The 22,401-nt window shown below is 45.5% G+C and overlaps 1 protein-coding gene across 6 annotated transcripts in view; it reads right to left on the minus strand.

Moving 5' to 3' along the window:
- The window catches only part of LOC123998972 (acetyl-CoA carboxylase), a 48,253-nt gene that overhangs the window by 16,906 nt on the left and 8,946 nt on the right, over positions 1-22,401 (minus strand). For 2 of the 6 annotated variants that reach the window (XM_046304261.1, XM_046304260.1), the window contains exons 6-41: positions 22,319-22,400; positions 22,099-22,197; positions 20,499-20,716; positions 20,161-20,370; positions 19,854-20,024; positions 18,795-19,120; positions 18,433-18,687; positions 18,055-18,282; positions 17,789-17,939; positions 17,538-17,672; positions 17,238-17,384; positions 16,926-17,114; positions 16,722-16,822; positions 16,524-16,612; positions 16,120-16,244; positions 15,890-16,003; positions 15,672-15,785; positions 15,468-15,557; positions 15,173-15,291; positions 13,013-13,036; positions 11,915-12,058; positions 11,190-11,333; positions 10,935-11,037; positions 9,725-9,832; positions 9,410-9,466; positions 9,105-9,149; positions 5,719-5,760; positions 4,707-4,922; positions 4,426-4,581; positions 4,080-4,304; positions 3,014-3,169; positions 2,342-2,488; positions 1,903-2,172; positions 1,481-1,578; positions 1,114-1,234; positions 393-503 (exon numbers count right to left, since the gene is read on the minus strand). In XM_046304261.1, coding sequence (XP_046160217.1) covers positions 393-503; positions 1,114-1,234; positions 1,481-1,578; positions 1,903-2,172; positions 2,342-2,488; positions 3,014-3,169; positions 4,080-4,304; positions 4,426-4,581; positions 4,707-4,922; positions 5,719-5,760; positions 9,105-9,149; positions 9,410-9,466; positions 9,725-9,832; positions 10,935-11,037; positions 11,190-11,333; positions 11,915-12,058; positions 13,013-13,036; positions 15,173-15,291; positions 15,468-15,557; positions 15,672-15,785; positions 15,890-16,003; positions 16,120-16,244; positions 16,524-16,612; positions 16,722-16,822; positions 16,926-17,114; positions 17,238-17,384; positions 17,538-17,672; positions 17,789-17,939; positions 18,055-18,282; positions 18,433-18,687; positions 18,795-19,120; positions 19,854-20,024; positions 20,161-20,370; positions 20,499-20,716; positions 22,099-22,197; positions 22,319-22,400 — 5,130 coding nt within the window. The remainder of the gene's footprint in view (positions 1-392; positions 504-1,113; positions 1,235-1,480; positions 1,579-1,902; positions 2,173-2,341; positions 2,489-3,013; positions 3,170-4,079; positions 4,305-4,425; positions 4,582-4,706; positions 4,923-5,718; positions 5,761-9,104; positions 9,150-9,409; positions 9,467-9,724; positions 9,833-10,934; positions 11,038-11,189; positions 11,334-11,914; positions 12,059-13,012; positions 13,037-15,172; positions 15,292-15,467; positions 15,558-15,671; positions 15,786-15,889; positions 16,004-16,119; positions 16,245-16,523; positions 16,613-16,721; positions 16,823-16,925; positions 17,115-17,237; positions 17,385-17,537; positions 17,673-17,788; positions 17,940-18,054; positions 18,283-18,432; positions 18,688-18,794; positions 19,121-19,853; positions 20,025-20,160; positions 20,371-20,498; positions 20,717-22,098; positions 22,198-22,318; position 22,401) is intronic. The other 4 variants (XM_046304263.1, XM_046304262.1, XM_046304265.1 and 1 more) reach the window with 2 other exon arrangements.

The following is a 22,401-nucleotide window of genomic DNA, read 5'->3' on the forward strand; positions in this document are numbered from 1 at the left end:
TTACATTGACCCCCCCCCCCCCAATTGTCTTGTACACTGCTGTTACTCACTGTTTATTATCTATGCTCAGTCACTTCATGTACAAATTACCTCAACTAAGCTGTACCGCCGCACATTAACTCATGACCGGTACCCCCCTGAATATAGCCTGGTTGTTATGTTAGTGTTACTTTAGTTTCTTATTTAAATATTTTCACAACTCTTCCTGAAATGCACTGTTGGTTAAGGGCTTGTAAGTTAGCATTTCACGGTGAGGTCTACACTTTTTTTATTTGGAGCATGTGACAAATAAAGTTTGATTTGAACACTGCATCCAAGCAGGATCTCTCAGTATTTCAGTTGTGTGTGACATGAGGTACAGCTAGGACAGGGGGAGTGATACTGGTCCTTACCTTGTTGAGTGCTCCAGCCCCAGTGAGGATGATGTGAGAGTTTTCCACCTGGATGGTCCTCTGACCCAGCCTAACCAGGTAGGCTCCGATCCCGATTGCTCGACAAGTCACCTGGAGAGAGAAGTACACACAGCCTGGTTAGGAAACCACTGGTCAAGTGCATGTCAGTGATCAGGGTAAACCGATCCTTAGATTTGCCATCCTCTGCCTCAGATTCCCCAGTACTTCTGTATACTTTTCAGCCAGTAGATCTAAAAATAGCCAAAGTGCATATCTGCAGATATACATGCACCATGTCATTGCACTCTCTCTGCTGTGTGTGCATCTTGCTAGCTGTAACTCAAACCGCGAGGGAATGAAGCCTATTGGCTAGAACTCGGATTGTTAAGGGGATTGTTAAGGCCCGCGTGGCGGAAAATGGCACGTCACAGCTTCCAGAAAAATATCCGCTTTCAATATAGGAATTTCTTTGCTAATTGATGCAAGACAGTAATTCTGCTCATATATTCTACATGTATGAACTACACATTGACACATCCATCACGTCTGAATCCATGTCTAAAAATATACTTAGTAGTCGCCATAGTTCCAGAGCTGGTCTTTAAGTATTAACTTAGACATGAAAGACAGTTTCGAATTAAAGAGGTGTTAAGTCCACCATTCCTATAAGTGCTGTGCGTAGGCCTGTGTGTGTCGGTACATCCAGTGTGTCGGTGCGTACCAGGTTCATGGTGATGACCTGATCATAGGCCAAAGAGGACTCTCCAGCAATCATCCCAGAGCCCTTCAGGTTCTCCACCCCCAGACCCTCCTCCTTCCCGATTATGTCAGTGATCTTGTACCTGAACAAGGAAAGGCTCAGTCAGACATCCCGCCTTTCTCAGTGGAAATCACCACTTCATCCTTATTCCACTTCTCCAATTGTACAAGGTGCTTTTCATGTGTATTCATGCACAGTCCATTGATTCTCTTAATTTGTAGATTTACAGTTTCTCCATTGGCCTAATCCAGTGAGCTGGATGCATTATCTGTATTGAATAGGGTGACCGTGAGTAATAATATGGCTGAGGGGTAACGTCTGGACTCACCTGGACTCTCCCTCATCCTCTATGTGTTCACAATGAACAGAATTCAGGGCTGACACCTTCTTGTAGTCCTGAGGGGTCAGGTACAAGTACTTGAAGCCCTGGGGAGAGAAACAGACTTTGCATCAGCAGACTGTGAGGGACTTACGTACGTAGATTGATTTGATTGATTAATTTATTGGAGAAAAAAAAAATGCACAGTACAACTCAGGGGATTCCACATTAAAGCCAACATCACTTGTTTCCAACGTGGTCCCAATGGAATACACCACTACAGACAAAAAACAGTAAATCCCTATAGTACAAAACAGCATCACAATAGAACCATCTGCTAACAGACAGCTACAACACTAATCTCCAAATCAAAATAGTTTCAATTCTTCAATGGAAGTTCTACACCGCCATGCCCCCTTCTGCCAGCTGACCTTGTAGGGGTCTGCAGTGTCCTGCCAGGCTACATGGAACATGTGTCTGATCTCCTCTGCCAGGCCGATGCGGGCACCGCTATTGGCAGAGATGTAGATACGAGGGATGCCACTCTCCCTGGACATCTCGGAGGCCTGCAGGAACAGCAGGTCCTCCTGCGGCCCAAACGAACCAATCTTGTGTGTGATGTCATTACTGATCACAATGATCTCACGCCCTCCCGGGTACTCCGGGGTCCTGATGGTCATCCGCCAGGCCACCATGCCAATCTAGAGGGACACATTCATTTATGTAGTCGAGACATTACTGTTGTATGCATTTTCACAAAGACAATACAATAACCTGGCAAAGAGCTACTGAACAATCCTGCCAAAGAAACACAGAGACACCTACAGATCAGAAATGGAACTGCAACTTTAAAAAGGAGTTACTTCTCACCTCGTTCCCTCCTGGTAGACGGTTCATCTGCACCAGCTGTCCCTGTGGATCCAGGACCAGCTCAGTGAAAGTGAGCAGCTCAGAGGGCAGAGGGCATTTGGGCAGGTGGGCGAAGGCTTTGGTGGACTGCCACAGCTTCTTTAGAGCCTGGAGGAAAGAGGAGCCAGAGACACGAGGGACTGCTGCTCACTCTTAATATAACAAACTTACTGGAAAGTGATAACATGCAGGGTTGAGGTCAATTACGTTTCAATTCAGGTTAGACATTTTAATTAATGAATTGGACATTTCCCATTATTTTACAATGTGAAATCTTAATTTCATGCATTGGATTTCAACTAACTTCCTGAATTGACCGAGTTGAAATGCAGTTGACCCCAAACAGTGCTCCTGAGTGGTGCAGCAGTCTAAGGCACTGAATCTCAGTGCTAGAGGTGTCACTACAGACCCTAGTTTGATTCCAGGCTGCATCACAACCGGCCGTGATTGAGAGTCCCATAGGTCAGTGCACAATTGGCCCAGCGTTGTCCGGGTTAAGGTTTAAGAATGTGTTCTTAACTGACTTACCTAGTTAAACTAGTTACCTAGTTAAATGAAACAAATACACATGATTGTATGTTTATGTACACCATCAACGGAGACCACTGTGGGCCGTTGTGTCACAGCCCGTACCTGTCTGACCATCTCAGGGAAGTCATAGACGTAGGTGGTTCCCAGGGACTGGGCCTGGAAGCGTTTGGACTGCAGCAGGTCCTTAGTCACATATGGGGTGTTGATGAGCATGCCATGTAGAGGACCCTGCGTGTCCCCATATGCCTGGAACATGATCTGGAGGAGAGGGGACAGAGTCACTCCCCACACACAGACACTAGCTGCCCTTTGCAGCACACACACACATCTACAAAAACAACACAGAACCAAAATTGTAATGACAGACGTCAGGCATGGACTGTATTCCAAGATAAACATGAAATGGTGAGAAAGGTGTTTAGAGTTGTGGAATCAGTTATATCTACATAGAACATGTTCTTTCAAATCCCAATCAGCTGTGCACATCGTCTGATTAGGTTCTTTGACTAGACCTGGTAACCTGAGCGGTCATTTCACTTTGGAGACAGGAGCATATCGACATTTAAGAAAAGCGTTAATCTAACACATCTGGCTGTTGAGACGTTCTCATGGACCTACAGTAGCACAAGGTAAGAATAGGTCTGGCGTCAACGGTGCTTAAGTGTTAACGAGTAAGGCTAAGCTCAATGCACCGGATACTCACTTCGCACCATCTACCACCTCCAAAATAGAGTCATTAAATGAATAAATGTACCTGCCCTGAATACAAATGGGAAGAGCTACATTTCAGTATTTCTCTCTCAACTATGGTCCACAGACAGGTTAAGAAAAATAATATCCCCACTACTACACTCTTAGCTTCTGCATATGCTCTCTGCCAATGACCATTTGATTTATGGATCATTTACCCTGGAATGGGACGACATATTGATGGCTGTTCTATATAAAAGGAAAATATCATGATCACTGCTAGTCTTGTCCAACAGGCTGGCCAGACCACTTATAGAACACTCAGCTCCACTTTACAGTGGACTGACTGATCCACAGTTGGCATGTCAAGAACCAAGAGTGGCCCATTAAAGGTGCATTCTGAGAGCTGAGAATTATGTATGAGGCTGCTTCCCCGGCCTGTGATTGGATGGGAGTGTGGGGCATGCGAGTGCCCCACCTGTCGGTCTTTAGGCCCCAACTGTCCCGTACGGGAATCGGTGACCTCCTTGTACAGGCTGATGTCCAGGTAGTAGCCGGACTCGTTGGTGAGGAAAAGGCGGATGGGGATCTGTTTGCCTGTGGGCGTCAACCGTATGTTGATCTTCAGCTCAGCCTGCAGGACCCGGAGCTTCCACAGCCTACTGCCATAACGCATCACCATAGAGCGCACAGACTCCTCAATCTGAACATGGTTACACAGAGAGAAGTTCGTTATAAACATATACAATACCAAAACACATCACTACATGTACAAAACCAATGTACATAGTGCAGGTACAAGTCTTGGGTGTGCTACCACTGACCTTGGAGGGGTCCATGATGACGGTGGGGACAAAGTTGAGGAAGATGTGGTTGCAGTCGGTGCGTACGGTGGTGTTGTTGAAGGCCACCTCCAGCTCGTCCATGGCCTCCAGCAGCAGACGCTCTGCCTCGTTGTGGAGGTACTCAAAAGATGCCTCCTGGAGATATGACACAGGACGGAAGCAGAGGTCAAAGGGGCACGTTTTCATATACAAACTGAACAGGTGTAACAATCAAAACACACACACACACACACAAAGCAGTGTGTCAATATTGCTCTCACCTTGGTGACCAGGTCTGAGTGACGGATGATGGCCCGGACAAAGAAGCGGTAGTCTGTGACCTCTGTGCCCACCTCCACACGGGCAGCGCCCAGGTAAAGGTGCATCTTGTGGTTGGCACAGGGAATGGCGGTCAGGGCAAAGTTACGCATGCGGTTCAGCTCCAGCTGGAAGGCCAGCGCTGGCTCCAAGTGACGGTAGATCCTGTCCTCCTCAAACTGGAGACACATGGTGACAGTCCGTTACATAGCAAGGCAGTCGCACAAGACACCGTCACAGACAGCAGGACACAGCAAGATACGGTCACACCAACCAATGAGGGTTCAAGACATGGGAATGATCTTTCCTCAAGGCTTAGAAATGACAACCAGTTAAGGCTGTTCTACCATCCCCAATATTAATAGCTGCAGAACTCAGGGAACTTGGCTGTTTCAGGAGCATTTGGTTTGTATAAGAGTAGAGGGTGCCCGCCAGCCATACACTGCATTAAGTAAATTAAATCAAAGGCAATCTCAGCCTGCTAATGGGTGTAATTTCTCTTAAATGGAGACGTCATTAAATAGATAATTACGGTAATGAGTTTGTGGTGCCATTGTAGTGAGACTATCAGGAGCCTAGGCAGGGGATGAGCCGTCATTGATCATGTTAGAGACTTTCAGTGCCAACGAAGGGGTGAGCAAGGACAGCGGAAAGGTACTTCTGCAACCATCTTATTCAAATTGCCTCACCTCAATTGTAGTCATTATGTGAAATTGACACTTGCCTAGTTGAAACTGGCTTACCTCTTCCACTGTAACTCTACACATTGAAAAACATGGTCATTTGGGCTCATCTTTCATCTCAGTAATATATTCAGCCGGTGTTTGCACTTCAAATATGAATTCCCTTATCTTTCTGGGACGGATTCAACCCATTTATTGACCACTACCACTGAGCAGACCATTCCCTATTAATTGATGGTAGCCCATAAAGCCAATGTTCATATTGACACAAAGACAGTGTGAAGACACTAACCTTGTCTCTGGACCGGAAGGTGAAGAACTTGGGGAACTCTCTCTGTGTGGGAGACAGACAGGTGAGGAGAGAGTTACAGATTCTCATGCTACAAAGAACACACGTTGCCAACCTACCAGTTCTACTGGTTAAGACCGGCTAAGAATGACAGTTAGAGTTTTGAGTGCAGGAATTCAAGGATCCCTGCTATGCTGCAACTAAGTGTGTTTTCACATATAGTCCTCTTCACACTTGGTCTCTTTCAGACAATTTTTGTGAACTCGTGTGGTTCGCTTCATTTTTTATCCAGTATGAACACGCCAATGGAACTCAGACCCCTGGAAAAGAGCCCCCAAAGCAAACCCATTGAGAGATGGTCTGAGTTTGGTTTGCTTGAAATCCTCTGTCCAGCTCCCTTTTTTAGGGCAATGTGAACAAAGCTCCCCAGGTTCGCTTGTCATTCCTGTGCCACACACTAGACTACTGAGACACCGCTTCCCCTGCCATAACCCCTCACACTAGACTACTGAGACACCGCTTCCCCTGCCATAACCCCTCACACTAGACTACTGAGACACCGCTTCCCCTGCCATAACCCCTCACACTAGACTACTGAGACACCACTTCCCCTGCCATAACCCCTCACACTAGACTACTGAGACACCACTTCCCCTGCCATAACCCCTCACACTAGACTACTGAGACACCACTTCCCCTGCCATAACCCCTCACACTAGACTACTGAGACACCACTTCCCCTGCCAGTCCTTCTGTAGCTCAGTTGGTAGAGCATGGCGCTTGTAACGCCAGGATAGTGGGTTCGATCCCCGGGACCACCCATACGTAGAATGTATGCACACATGACTGTAAGTCGCTTTGGATAAAAGCGTCTGCTAAATGGCATATATTATTATTATAACCCCTCACACTAGACTACTGAGACACCACTTCCCCTCCCATAACCCCTCACACTAAACTACTGAGACACCACTTCCCATGCCATAACATCTCACATTGGTGCCACAAAAGAGAGATGATAACGTGCAGGTTCAGATGATTTGTATGCAATATGTGATCTATAGGCTAAGAGCGCTTCATAATGCTCTAATTGACAATTGTACACCCAATTTGGGCTACTGTCCCTTTAAGAGCTAGAATTTATTTTAGAAAATATGTTCACACTATTCAAACCTGTTAATAACATCTTCTGATTAAAAGTATTTTGTCTCATCTAAATAAAACGCAGTTACAAGCTTCCAAAATATAAGTAGGTATATCTAACAACACGTTCTGATGGAATGGTTTTTCCTGCACATTGTAAAAACCCAGAGTGCATTGAGTCAATGTTGGGAAAAGATCTTGGTTCCTTTCTAGACAGCAATGTGAATGTAAAGAGGACTCGGACCACAAAGTAGGTCAAGTGAACAGGCAAAGAGGCAAGGGCAGTGTGAATACAGGCACCTCAGTACCTCCAGGCTCTGATCAGGCCCTACACCCAAATAAGGGCACTGCGTTCATCCACCTCTGGCCTGCTCGCCTCCCTACCACTGAGGAAGTACAGTTCCCGCTCAGCTCAGTCAAAACTGTTCGCTGCTCTGGCTCCCCAATGGTGGAACAAACTCCCTCACGACGCCAGGACAGCGGAGTCAATCACCACCTTCCGGAGACACCTGAAACCCCACCTCTTTAAGGAATACCTAGGATAGGATAAAGTAATCCTTCTCACCCCCCCCCCCTTAAAATATTTAGATGCACTATTGTAAAGTGGTTGTTCCACTGGATGTCATAAGGTGAATGCACCAATTTGTAAGTCGCTCTGGATAAGAGCGTCTGCTAAATGACTTAAATGTAAATGTAAATGTAAAATACAAAGATAATCATTCTTTTGCTGTTTTTTGCCCCAGAGTTCACTTTAAAGAGGACTATATGTGAAAAAACCCTCTCAGTTCGGTTCTCTATGGGGGCTTTTTGAGGAGTTCCTTTGGATTGTACACTCCACCAAAACATTAAGCCGACCGCACTGGGTTAAAAATGTTCTGTCTGAAAGGGACCAAGTGTGAAAATAACCTAAAGTTACAGAACCATCTAGACATGACATCTAGAGAACCCAATGACTGCAGGTGAAAATGACAGCGACATTCTAACAAGACTAAGCGGCTACATTTCCTTCTAAGGGTCTACATTTCTCCCTCAATAAGCTGTGATGAGCGTGATCATGTGAATTGCTGTGAGCTTGAAGAGGAACACTATGGCATCAGTCTGATCAGCAACAGCCTGTTTAACATTCAACAGCCCTGATCTCCTATTTGGCCTGGTGTCCGAGGGTGAAATTACAGTGTATTTTCCCAAAACTGCCTTTTTACATAATGACAGACGGCAACAGGCAGCAGTCACATCTGAACCAATGAATAAAACATTATCTTTCCAACAGGGAGTGCTTTGTATTTCTGAATGCTCAAGCTAGAAGCCTGGTTGGCAGGTTTGTCTTTGATGATCGTACCCCACTTGGCCAAACAATACTGGCCTAATTGCAAACACTCATCAACTGGATGTGTACATGATCACAAGAGAGCTGTCAGAGAGCTGTCAGAGAGCTGTCAGAGAGCTGTCAACACAATGGTGTTAGTACATCACATCCCCTATTCTCTCTATAACAGAGAATACACTATTTAATATGTGTGTACACTGGTCAGTGTAGTCTGTGAAGAAGGTTGGATACTCAGGCTCCCGAGTGGCACAGTGGTCTAAGGCACTTCATCTCAGTGCTAGAGGCTTCACTACAGACACCCTGGTTCGAATCCAAGTTGTATCACAACCAGTTGTCATCGGGAGTCCCATAGGGCGGCGCACAATTGGCCCAGCGTCGTCCGGGTTTTGCTGGTATAGGTTGTCGTAAATAAGAATTTGTTCCGACCCACATAACGAGGGCGGCCACACCGACCCACATAACGAGGGCGGCCACACCGACCCACATAACGACACCAATGGCAGTAATTAGCTCTCATCGGGACCGGTTCTTCTCTTAAAGTGTTTCCAGTAGATAACACAGCCACAAAGTCAGATTCCACAGCGACAGTCCAAATTGGCTTTTTGGTCTTAATTTAAGGTTAGGCATAAGGTTAAGGTTAAGTTTAAAATCAGATTTTAATCAAATGTATAAATGAGCAGGGTTTAGCCATTATGATGACTTTGTGGCTGTTTTAACTAGTGACGACAGCGCTGAAGTCACGATGCGGGAGAGAGAGAGAAGGGAACCTGGCATTTACCCAAATGTCTTTAGTCTCAAATGCTTTCATTTTATCCCAGAATCTTAAAGCTACTTTGAGTGTTTAAAGGAAAGAGTTGACAATACAGGAAGACAGTGTACTGTTTCACAGTCATCATCCACATCCTCCCAGGCTACTCACATGAAACCTCTGGTCCACCTCATAGTTGACTGCCTTCCTGAAATCCTGTCAGCACAAACACCACAGCAAAGGCAAGACATGGATACAGAGGGAAAAGATGGCAAGCAAACAAAACAGCCAAATTTGATACAAATTAGTCAAATTATAGGCCATTCCAAATTAAAAAAGTGACTCGTGTTGTCTGGGTGTCTGGAGATTCAACCAGTATCACTGTGATTAAGATAAGACAGTTGACGGTGATTTGTGGCAGAGAGTTGCTTAGAAAACCGAGGGTAGAGTAGGGGAGTGGGAATCTTAGTCCTTACCTTCTGAGCTACCAGGAAGGTCAGCCTGCGGATGCCATGTTCAAACAGCAGGGATTTCTGGGGAAAGAAGACAGAGGAAGAGAAAGTGTGAGCAACTGGGAGGCAGGTAGCATAGCGGTTAAGAGCATTGGGCCAGTAACCAAAAAGTTGCTGGTTTGAGTCACTAAGCAGACCAGGCAATTCTTTGTTGTTGATGTGCCGTTGAGCAAGGCACTTAACCCCAATTGCTCCTGTAAGTCACTCCGGGTAAGAGTGTCTGCTAAATGACTAAAATGCCAATGTGTCCAGTTGTATTTCCTGAAAGGCTCATCTGACCTCTGACTGGGTGAACTCCCGGAACATGGCGGCCAGGCCGTCATCGTCGATGTCACTGTCAGTCTTAATGGCCACGTTGAGGATGTGAACGGGCTCATCTTGGATACTCTGGGACACAAACACATGCAGGCAAACCTCAGTCATACAATTCAAAGAGAAAGTAGTCACAACCAAAATTATTGGCACCCTTGATATTGGGTTCGTTCCTCTGCCTGGGTGTTGCAGACACCTGCCAGATTTACAAAGCCTGGATAGGTATTTTATGTATCAGCTAACCACATATATGTTTCAGCAATCCGTCAGCTGATGACACTGTCGTTGACGTGGCACGCAATCAATGGTTGATCCATGCCACGCCTGAGCATGGGAACGCAACCAAAGATGAGCTAAAAAATACATGAAATAAACAATACATACACTGAGCTATATTGTAAGCTCAAATTTGTTTAGAAAAATGTATTACTTTATACTAATACAATTGCTCAGAGAAATAGATTTTGTTTAACAAGTATTACTTTTTTTCTCCCAAAAAGATAGGGGGTCAACATTTTTGGCACCCCTGTTTTCAATACTCCAGCACCTTCCCCTTGCAAGGATAACGGGACAGACTTTTTCTAAAATGTTTTATGAGACTGGAGAACACATTGAGAGGGATCTTAGACCATTCCTCCATACATAATCTTTCCATATCCTTAGTCTGCACTTATGGACTACCCGGCAGGTAGTCTGGCGTTTAGGAGCGTTGGGCGAGTAACTGAAAGGTTGCAGGCCCCGCACCTCACTGATTCAGAGGGGGTGGGTTAAATGCAGAAAACACATTTCAGTTGAATACATTTAGTTGGACAACTCATTATGCATCCCTCTTTCCCCCCTTTAATTCAAACCACAGGTACTGAAAACAGAGGTGCCAATCATTTTGACCGCTACCTTTGAGAAGATAAAATATTACTTGTTCTGCAAACTTTCTCTGAGCAATTGTATTAATCTCTTTAAAATAAATTGCATCCAACATCGCTCAGTATTTCTATTATTTATTTAACAGTCTGTTGCGCATCTTTATCAAGGGTGCCAATCATTTCAGTCGTGAATATTGCAACTATGTGAAGAAAAGCAAGGTCATTCTACTTGTAGCAGTGAACAAAGGGCTCTCAGTCACAATACTCTAGTGTTGCAATACACCTCAGAATCAGTACTAGCAGAACGTTCTGACCTTGTTGTCTTCCTCTCCATAGAGCACAGGGTTCCCTCCCTCTGGGAAGGTGGGGCTGTGAGGAGGAGAGTCAGAGAAACAGCTCATCACGTCTTTAATGTCCCTGAGGGATTGGAAAGGACCACGGTTAGACACCACACAAAGACACTTATGGTAAACTCTAAGTATTACAGCTCTAATTCAATAATGCCATTTCCCAATGTGGGATAATAATAGTTATAATGTAATGATTTTGAAAAGGTGAAGAGCCCTCACCTGGTGAACTCCTGGAAGGAACGGAAGGAGACCATGGCTCCCATGCGCTGGCAGGGTGGGGTGAAAGAGGTGTCCAGGAGGACGTCACTCACGCTGCCCATGTGCACCATGCCGTAGTGGTTCAGGTTGGACGAGAACGACATCCTGGGATCACAAATACAGACAGCCATTAGACAGGGGTCCTGCAGCAAACACATTCACTCACCCACACAGAGTAGGACAGAGCCCATTTCTAGCCCAAAGGACAGTCACCTTTAAGAGCCCCCACAAGCCACTTCAATCACACACCAGTATTTACCATCTGTGATAAGCTGCTGGGACAGAAGGAACATCGACTCCTCATTCACTTCCAAACCAACAGTAATATAGCACCATGTTCTCAGAGATCAGTGAATGACCATCGGAATATAAGAACTAAATGTGCCTCTTATAGATCTGGATGTAATGCTCATGGAGCAGCCAAGCAGCCGTGTTCAAACGCTAAGTGGTACTGTAGATTATGTGGAGGAGCACATCTGTATAATGTTAGTGGACATGGAAGCATTGTAGACGTTCCCCTCAGCCAAACATAGAAGACCCAAAAGCTCCCCCAGGTGTTTTTAGTATTCAGAGGTCCTCCTCTCCCCCTCCACACAGAGGCCAAGTCCCCTTTTAGAGAGGTTAATCCCAGAAGTCTGTTAGCCCACAGAATGATATATAGCCTAGAGGCTGCTATAGGGCCCAACCTGTCCACAGAGTCATCCGTATCTGGAGGTTTATTCTCCTCCGTTTTAGAGTCATCCTTTGTTTTATCATCCTGTGCTTTAGTGTCCTGTATTTTACTGTCCACAGACACAGGCTTAAGTAGAAGAGGCAGGGCAGACAGTCTCCTGAGAGGACAGGACAGTAGCAGGCAGCACATTCAGAACACAGCTAACAAAGCAAAACAGGACATCCGATCTCACACAGAGCACTATTTGATAACATTTTGCCCCAGAATATTAAAGTTAATGTACATGTAGTCAACATCTTTTGACTCCCAATTTCTCACTGGAAAACGGCACAAGATCCATGATTTGCATACACACAATGTAGCGTACATACACCGACAATACACCCACAGAAAGACAGAATCTCAGTATGCTGCATCATGCCATGCTGTTACCATTGATTTAGTAAATGAGCTGTGATCAAACATTCAGCTCCAATTGTAAAAATCAGACTTATTTTTGGAATAACTTGTAACACCTTACAGAACAAGCAGTATAGCCAAACATTTCAATAATGCCCAACGTTATCTTGCCACAAGATGCAATCCATCTATATATAATCTACACCCACAATGAACAGAAATATATACGCAACAATTTAAAATATTTTACTGAGTTAGTTCATACAGGGATGTAAACAAATTTGCACAAAATGAGAAAAATAAGCTTTTATGTGGATATGGAAAATTTCTGTGTTCTTTAATTACAGCTCATGAAAAAAAACTTTACATGTTGCGTTTAAATTTGTGTTAAGTGTAAATGGTAGAATTACAATTCAATTCAAAATGTTGCAGGCATTAAGGCTTTCAGTAAAGTTTCTCTGCAGATTGTTGACCATGCTGCTTTCTAGTCTAGAACGTCTCAGGTCTACCAGAGGAGGCTGGTGGGAGGCGCTATAGGAGGACAGGCTCATTGTAATGGCTGGAATATAATAAATGGAACGGAGTCAAACGTGGTTTCCATATGTTTGATACCGTTCCACCCATTCCAATGAGCCCGTCCTCCTAGAGCTCCTCCCACCAGCCTCCACTGAAGTCTACATATTGGTTGCAATAAGAATAATGTGTACTATACCTGTTAAGAGTTGGGATGTTCCCTCTGCAATCAAACAACACTGATTGGTTAGTTAGGCAGGCATCAGTTTAAGGAAGCAGTCAGGGCTCAGAGAAGTGTGTGTGTGACTCATACAAGTGTGAGACTACGTATTATGGATATGGTTGGCGTCTAATATGGTACATTTTGAACACTGTTAGAATTTGTTAGGTTGTCAGGAGTAACACATGACATAGGCCTTATGGTTGACTTCAAGGGCTTCATGAACTAACAATATATTACAAATGGCAGGCAGCACATGGCCTGGATGCTCAGTGGTGTCAGACTAAGGATCATTACAACAAATGTATTGTCTCATAAACATACACATTGGACTCTAGGATTGATCCTCCAGAAATGCAACAATAGTCCTAAACCTCCCTAGAAGCCTATTCTTTGGTCAGGGTATTGGTTCATTCCCGAGGTGGGAGACATGCACGCAGCTAGCTTAGTTCCAAAGAGGAAGCCAATCATGGTTGGTTAAAGCAACTGGGTTAAACATTTTAAAATAGGTTAAAGCAGGTGCCTGCAACAATCTGAGCATAGCAGTCAATGGAGACGACCCCTCATGTCTGAGGGGGTCAACACACTGGATCACAGTTATTTATCAGCCATATCAAAATGTTACATGGGCACAACAGCAAGAAGCAAAGACATGATCATCCACAACATCACACACAGAACATCTATTATCTGGGATCAGTAACGGGCAGTCGACACAAACGCTGAACATGTACAGTACAAGTCCTGAGTCACTCTGGTTGTGTGTTACTGAAACAGATCTTCAGAACATGTCAATCTTGTAGTCATCCAGTGGACAGATCGACAAAAGTGGACTCTTATGCTGACAGGAGACTAGTTAGTTTCCACTCACACATTTTTTTGTAAACGAGAGAAAGTATTTGAGCTCTCACAGAACACCTGCGTTTGCACATGAGGTGTGTTTTTCAGGGGTTGAACACAGTGGACTGTGGGTACACGAAGCATGGCACCATGGATGAGAACTGGACCCTTCTGGAGATGGTGAAAGACAGTACTCTCCTGAAAACTCTGGTCTCTGTTAGTGCTCATCTCCCATGTAGAACCACCTCCCATATAAAGGGCATTGGGAAAGTATTCAGACCCTCACTATTTTCACGTTTTGTTACGTTACAGCCTTATTCTAAATGATTTAAATTGTTTTCTTACCTCATCAATCCACACACAATAACCCATAATGACAAAGAAAAAAAAAGGTTTAGACATTCTTGCAGATTTATAAAAACTACAAAAACTGAAACCACATTTACATAAGTATTCAGACCATTTATTCTGTACTTTGTTGAAGCACCTTTGGCAGTAATTACAGCCTCAAGTCTTCTTGGGTATTGTGCTACAAGCTTGGCACATCTGTATTTGAAGAGTTTCTCCCATTCTTCTCTGCAGATCCTCTCACGCTTTATCAGGTTGAATTGGGAGCGTTGCTGCACAAATATTTTCAGGTCTCTCCAGAGATGTTCGATTGGATTAAAGTCTGGGCCACTTAATTAGGACATTCAGAGACTTGTCCCGAAGCCACTCCTGTGTTTTCTTGGCTGTGTGCTTAGGGTCCTTTTGGAAGGTGAACCTTCACCCCAGCCTGAGGTCCTGAGAGCTCTGGAGCAGGTTCACCAAGTACTTTGTTCTGTTTATCTTTCCCTCGATCATGACTCCCAGTCCCTGCCGAAAAACATCCCCACAGCACGATGCTGCCACCACCATAGGTTTCCTCCAGACTTGACGCTTGGCATTCAGGCCTGTGCCTTTCCAAATCCAATCAATGTCCAATCAATTGAATTTACCACAGGTGAACTCCAATCAAGTTGTAGAAACATCAAGGATGGTCAATGGAAACAGGATATACTGATAAATATTTCGAATATCATAGCAAAGTGTCAGAAAACTTATGTAAATAAGGTTTCTGTTTTTAATAAATCTGCAAAAGTCTAAAAACCTGTTTTTGCTTTGTCATTATGGGGTATTGTGTGTAGTAGATTGAGGAGGTAAACAGTTCACTTAATTTTTGAAAAAGTCTAATGTAAAAAAGTGAAGGGGTCTGAATACTTTCCAAAAGCACCGTAGAACCACCTCCCATATAGAACCATCTCCTGTGCGTGTACGTACCGGTTGGGGTGGGAGGTAGGCAGCATGAACTGGAACTCTACAATGCAGGTGTTGTCCTTCAGCTGTCTGTGCTGGACGCTGTTGAGCTCATAGGCGATGTAGGCTCTACGTACGTACACCTGGGGTGGGGAACACAGACACGAGAGTTAACACAGTAGAGATCTGGCTAGTGGAGGATTGTCTCCTTTAATCCCCTGAAATGTCCCTCTTAGTTCATTGGCAAATACGGTTAAATTCTCTGGGCAACCAGCTACGGTGGCTTTGAATACAAAAACCACGATTTGCTTCCTCTCACCTCCAGGGCAGCCATCCGGACCACCTGGTTACTGTGGTAGAAGAAGTTGGGCAGCACATCAAAGATGGACGTCTCAGACAAGATCAGTTTCTACAAAGAACGAGAGAGAATTCAGAATCTTGAAAAGGCTGTGAAAAAGTAACAAATCCTCAATATACTGCCTTGAAGCAATGCCAATAAAAAGTCAACGGCCATGGTCCCTACCTGCAGGTTCTCGATGCAGAACTGGTGTCCATACATGTCGATGGCAGAGAGGAAGATGGACTCCACCTGGTTGTGGCGGAGCTCGTAGGACGGGAGGTGGGAGGCGATCAGCACCTGAGGAGGAGACGGAGGGGAGTGAGAAGATGACAACTCTACCCCGGTCAATCACAATAACAGGAAGAGACCCTTCAGAGAGACAGGAAGTGATGAGTGCTGACCTGGCGGGCGCGCAGTGCCACCTTGGCGTTGGTTGTCTTGCTGAGCTGGGTGAGCTCTGTCAAAATGGCCATCAGCTCATCAGTCAGGGTGGGGTCACGACCACACAGCTGGTCCTACAACACACAAACTCTGGTCTTAGACAAACAGGAAAACACACAGTCAACTGTGTCACACAGACACTTAGGAATGAATCATGACCAATGTATTTCTAAAGGAGGGAAGGACTTACAATAAGCATGGTGACCAGGAGGTTCTTCTTGGTGACCTGGGCGTGTGAGAAGATGTAGTTTAACACGTTGGCCATGTCGCTCTTGTTCTCCTCACGCAGTGTGAACACACACTTGTCGTAGTGTCCTGGAATCACACACAAAACAGGATTCAGAGGAAAACGAAAATCAACCGGAGCTCAAAGTAAGGCGCAACTGAAATGTGTGTTGTCTAACAGTGCCCTCACATTGACAAATAGAGCAACTGCAGTCCTAAGAGAAGACCTTTTGAATCCTATTTATAAATCAAAGACCAACAGGACTAAAAAAAACAAGACTCATCCTTTCCTTTCCCCCCTATACCAACCCAGGATACCCATTGCTTAACAGCCTGCAGATGTTTGCAGTAGAGTGTAATGTTCCTCACCATGCTGGAACTGGACCTCTACTTTGAGGTACTGTCTGAGCAGGTCCATCACCACAGCCTTCATGTGACCACGGATGCCACTGCGGTACCTGGACACAGAGACAACATGGACATGGTTTGGCACAGAGAGAATCTGTGTGAACACAGTATGTGTATTTATCAACAATTTAAATCCCTGAAGCTGAGAGCAGGACTCACTTCTGCACCAGCTGTACAATGCTCTGAGTGTTCATGAAGAACACCTCTCTCTCCGACTTCCTGTTCAGAGTGGCAGCATGACTGTCCAGGATGTTGGCAATCTGGACCAAAGAACAATCAGTCTGGTGTATTCCCAATGCACTCTCCATATAATCAGAAATAATGTAATAACCAGCCTGAATAATACAACGTGTGTGTGTGTACCTGCTGACTGGGGAACTGGCAGAGCACAGAGGTAATGTTGCTGGCGTACTGGGCCATCTCCTTCTTGATGCATTTCTCTACAGCGAGGGGGATCCGTCCTGACACACTGGTCATAATGTCCTGTAGCTCCAACAGTGGCAGGGAGGGGTCCCGAAAAGTCTTCATCAGCCTTTCCACCCATTCCTTTAGCTGGGGAAACACAATATTACCAATTTAAAACAGATTCATGTATGAACACAGAATATTGGCGTCTTTTGTTTTTACATCTTTGGGCGTATACTAGTGTGTGTCCAGTAGTAGTGCACAACTTACCTTTCCACTGAAAAATGGTTCAGGCAGGCAGAAGCCACTCATGATGTGCACCAGGTGGCCCAGGGTGCTGTGGAAGACCCTGTGGAGCTTCTCTCCTCTCAACGCCGCCGCCTGGATGACGGGCAGGGCCCCGTGGTGCAGCTCCGCCTGAGAGACACGCACGTTACAAAATACTTCTAAAGTCTCACATGGAATGTTCTGTACACCTTATCCATATTTCAGGTACAAAACACAAAAGGAGCATATTTAGTCAAATATTTCTAAATCCCCCCAGTGTCAGACACGCCCTGCCACACTGACCTGTTGTACCCTGCCAGGATCATCCAACTGCAGCTTGGCGATGACACAGCCAGGCTCCAGCACGGCACCGGGTCTCTTAACATAGTGGATACAGCCAGACACCAGCGCCGTCAGAGTCATCACCATCTTCATCACCTGAAACAGACAAACACACTGTTTACATGCCTGTTCACTCCATTAATGGAGTGTGACCATGGCCAAACTACATCTCGCTTATATAACCAAACCTCAACCATATGTCTCACACACACCTCTATCTCAGCGTAACACTGGCCAGAGAACACGTGTCCCCCGTCCTCCACTGTGTACTGGATGAGTTTCCCTGCTGAGGGCGAGCGAAGCAGGGACGGGTCGTTCTCCTTCTCAAACACACACGTCTTGTTCCCAATGGTGATACGGTACCTGGGAGAAATTCTCTTTCAGTCTATTGCCCAATTCTAAAATCAACCCCAAGCAAACGCCTCAATATTACTTTTAATAAAATAACGCATTTATTCTTTCTTTCCATCCAGCCTACCGGTCCACCTCCTCCTTCATGTAGGTGGTGTAGCTGCTGCCGTCGTAGGAGAGCAACAGGCCCCCGTCGCTGAGGCGATGGACGTCCACCTCGGCAGCGGTGCTGTTCATGATGACCACGTAGGAGTTGGGGGACTGACGCGTCACCTTCAGACAATACTTAGTACCCTCATAGATCAACTCCACATCCACGGTGTTGAGAAGGGTGTGTGCGGGCAGCACCTGGCCTCTGCAGAGGGGGAGAGAGGAGGGAGAGATTGTGTGTGTGTGTGGAGATGTGTAGGGTCATAATCAATAGCAATCCCAAAGTGACCGGAGCACTGCAGCTTCTCTCTGGACTAAAGTTGTAACATTCTTCAATGCTTAAAATAGTGCTGACCTTTCTAGAGAGTGCAGGAAGTTGGAGACACTGTTCCTCAGGTTGACGTCAGCCACGTGGAGAGCCCCGCTCACTATGCCCAGCATGGTGTCAGGACGCTCTGCCTGCATCTTCTCTGAGATGAGCCTGTCAAGCCAGCCTGTGTCAATGGTGTTGTGCTGGAAGCTCTCAGTCTCCAGCAGCTTGATGAGGTACTCCACTGTGGTCCTAAAGTCTCCTCTGATAGACAGCTCCTTCAGGGCCACCACCATGTTACTACACACACAGGAGAGGTGTTACCATACATCATTGGGTTTACTGACAACACAACAAACTTTACATGAGTATTTCTAATGTGTGTGTGTGTACGCGTGTGTACTCACGAGATGGCCTCCTCTCGGTTCTCTCCCCAGGAGAAGCAGTGGCCAAACTGAGAGTCTGCAAACTCATGCAGGCCTCCAGCCGCGGCCACACTGAAGTATCCCCACACATTCTTGTTACTGCGGAAGTTCAGCTCCTGTACCGTGCCCGAGCTCGGCTTGAAACCCTCATCCGGGTTCTCACTTGTGATGCGGGCAGCGATGACATGTCCACGTGGGGAGGGGGCCGTGGACAGACCCTCAAAGTCAATCATAGAGTCTCCCCAGGGCTGGACCCCATACATCATTCTGATGTCCTTAATACGGTGTAGGGGGATCCCCATGGCAATCTGGAGGAAAATCATTATAGTCTGTAGAACTAAGAATATTCTGTGAAACGAATTGAAAAGTCCAATGTTTAGAAATGACATGATCATTATTAACAATTTTATCAAAGGAAAATGTCCCTTTTATTTCCTAAATGGTAGCTAGGGTTTTATTTGGCTGACAAGAGGAACATTGTATCTTGAATGAAACAGATATTTTTCTCTCACTTAGAACACGGTTATGAACTTTCTCCTATGGACTCTTCCTGCCTGGACTTGTGTAACTCAGAGTCAAAGCGCTGTTGTATCCCATTGTGGTCTGTACCTTCCTGCCTCGTGAGATTAGATTGTGTCTATGCTGCAGAGAGATTGACAGAGAGCAGATCCCTCCACCACAGCACAGACAGACGCCAGCCTTCTTCAGCAACAGCTCTGTCTAGATGCTGCGGAGTAGCTTAGCTCGCTCTAATCTAGCCAGTTACCATGGAGACAGAGGCCTGGGATAAAACACCTTTGAGAACAGTGAAGTGTGTCATCAGAGACGTACAACAGACTGAACATGAGCAGGGCAGGACACACGTGTTTATTTGACTTATTATCCTTGTAGGGACCAAACAATTGATTCCCATTCACAATCCTAGCTTCTCTAACCCTAAACCTAACACCTAAGCCTAAAATACCCAAACTGTCCTTGTTTTACCATCTTTGTGAAGACTTCTGGTACCGATAAGGATAGTAAAACCAAAAAGACACAGACCTGTAGCTGTGCAGCAGGCAGGTTGACGTCGGCCACCATCTCAGTACAGGGGTGTTCCACCTGTAGACGAGGGTTGAGTTCTAGGAAGTAAAAGCTGCCGTCTTGGCTGTAGAGATACTCCACTGTGCCAGCACTGACGTAGCCCACCATCTTAGCCAGCTTCACTGCACACTGAGGAGTGAGGAATAGACACTCAGTCACAACCCGACAACTTAACCACAGGTCAACAAGTCCCTCTGGTCATAGTCTCTCTCAAATGAAACATTGGCATAGCTCTTCCCATCCAAAAGCACAAATTGGGCCATACCCTCTCCATGTCCTCAAAAACGGCAGAGGTGGAGATGGTGGCGGGCGCCTCCTCTATGATCTTCTGGTGTCGCCGCTGTACGGAGCAGTCCCTGCCGAACAGGGAGATGGCGTTGCCGTACTGGTCGGCCAGGAGCTGGACCTCCAGGTGACGAGCGTGTTTGGCCAGCTGCATCACAAAGATGGGTGAGCCTGGAACCTCGGTCTGGACCTGAGGAGCCAAGGAGAGAAGGCATCATAATCATACTGATCACATAGTTTAGATAATTATACACATACTGATCATGTATTTCAGCTCTTAACCTTCTAGTGATACTGGAATTAGACTGGACTTCAAACCTGTCTGAAGAGGTTGGGGAAGTCATCAGCACAGTTGACTTTGCGGATGCCCTTTCCTCCACCTCCCTCGGAGGCCTTCACCATTACGGGGTAGCCCACCACCTCCGCAGCCTTCAGTCCTGCCTCCACATCATGGATGCAGCCCAGCTCATACAGATCAGGGGGAACGTTGATGATCCTCTTTTTCTGGTCACTCTCTGTCCAATCCACTGTGAGTCCTGAGACACACACGGGTTGGGCGGTAACCAGATTTCCATACCATTCCTGTACCATACCAGTGTGTTTGGTATTACCGGCAGGGGCTCCATTTCTTTCACCCCTCACAAATGCAAACAAAGTACTAGCGAATTCCCATAGCGGACGCTAGTTAAATGCTAACAAAGTACTAGCGAATTCCCATAGCGGACGCTAGTTAAATGCTAACAAAGTACTAGCGAATTCCCATAGCGGACGCTAGTTAAATGATAACAAATGCAAGCGAACATAAAATAATTGCAAGCACAGAAATCCCAGCTCATGAAGTTATACAACTAACTCAAAGGGCTACTCGCACTTCATCCAGGATGGGATTGACCGTCTCTGCTGTAACCAAGAAGATTGATCTGGCAAATTAGCCACATATAGCTAGCAAGTTAGCAAACCAAATGCATAGCTGAAGCCCTGAGCTGGAAAACATTTATTTGGCATATCTTAGATAGTTAACTTAAAGTTATAAGATATTCAGCTGCCAAACATTAGTAGCTAGTGAATTTCAAGTATAACCTGATCACCTTTCTCACACTAATTCATCACATCACAAAACTTCTGTTTGCTCTTTGAGACAAACATCATGTGACTGGCTCAATTAGATTTTTGTGAAAACAATTATTCAACAAAAATATATGCACTGTGTGTATTTCAATATATCCCGGTATACCGCCCAAGTCTAACACACACTATGGGAGCCGTCTGACAACACACTTAAGACATCAGAAATATCCATGCTTATTTATAAAACCCTCTTCGCGCCCCCCATCTGATATATCTACTGCAGCCCTCATCCTCCACACCCAACACCCGTTCTGCCAGTCACATTGTGTTAAAGGTCCCCAAAGCACACATCCCTGGGTCGCTCCTCTTTTCAGTTCGCTGCAGCTAGCGACTGGAAGGAGCTATAACAAACACTCAAACTAGACAGTTTTATCTCTCGCTCTTCATTCAAAGACTCAATCATGGACAATCTGACAGTTGTGGCTGCTTTGTGTAATGTATACCTTCTTGCTGTTGTCTGTGCCCAATAATGTTTGTAACATGTTTTATGCTGCTACCATGTTCTTTTTATGTTGATACAATGCTGTGTTGTCATGTGTTGCTGCCTTGCTATGTTGTCTTAGGTCTCTCTTTATGTGGTGTTGTGTTGTCTCTTGTTGTGACGCGTGTTGTCCTATATTTATATATTTTAATTTTTTTTATTTTTAATCCCGGACCCCCGTCCCCACAGGAGGCCTTTTGGTAGGCAGTCATTGTAAATAAGAATTTGTTTTTAATTATTAACTGACTTGCCTGGTTAAATACAAGGTTAATGAAAAATATATATTTTTTAAACAGTGCACGGACATACCTGCTCCACTCCATGGCAGGGTAGGTATGCCAGCTGTCTGAGCCACGATGGATGAGGCGATTTTGTCCCCTAGTGCCCACATGGCCTGGCTAGGAGGACCTGGAAGTGGGAGCAGAAAACTTCTTACAGGCCAACTCATCCACAGGCCAGTGGGGCTAAAAGCAGTATCCATGGCTCTGTGTGTGAAGAAAGATCTAGACTCAGTAGAAAACATTCTTACCCATGAAGGCAATGCCATTCTTCATGAGTAGCTCTGGGAGTTTGGGATTCTCAGAGGCGTGGCCCCACCCAGCCCATACAGCC

The sequence above is a fragment of the Oncorhynchus gorbuscha genome, linkage group LG16 (assembly GCF_021184085.1).
Source record: "Oncorhynchus gorbuscha isolate QuinsamMale2020 ecotype Even-year linkage group LG16, OgorEven_v1.0, whole genome shotgun sequence".
Lineage (NCBI taxonomy): Eukaryota > Metazoa > Chordata > Actinopteri > Salmoniformes > Salmonidae > Oncorhynchus > Oncorhynchus gorbuscha.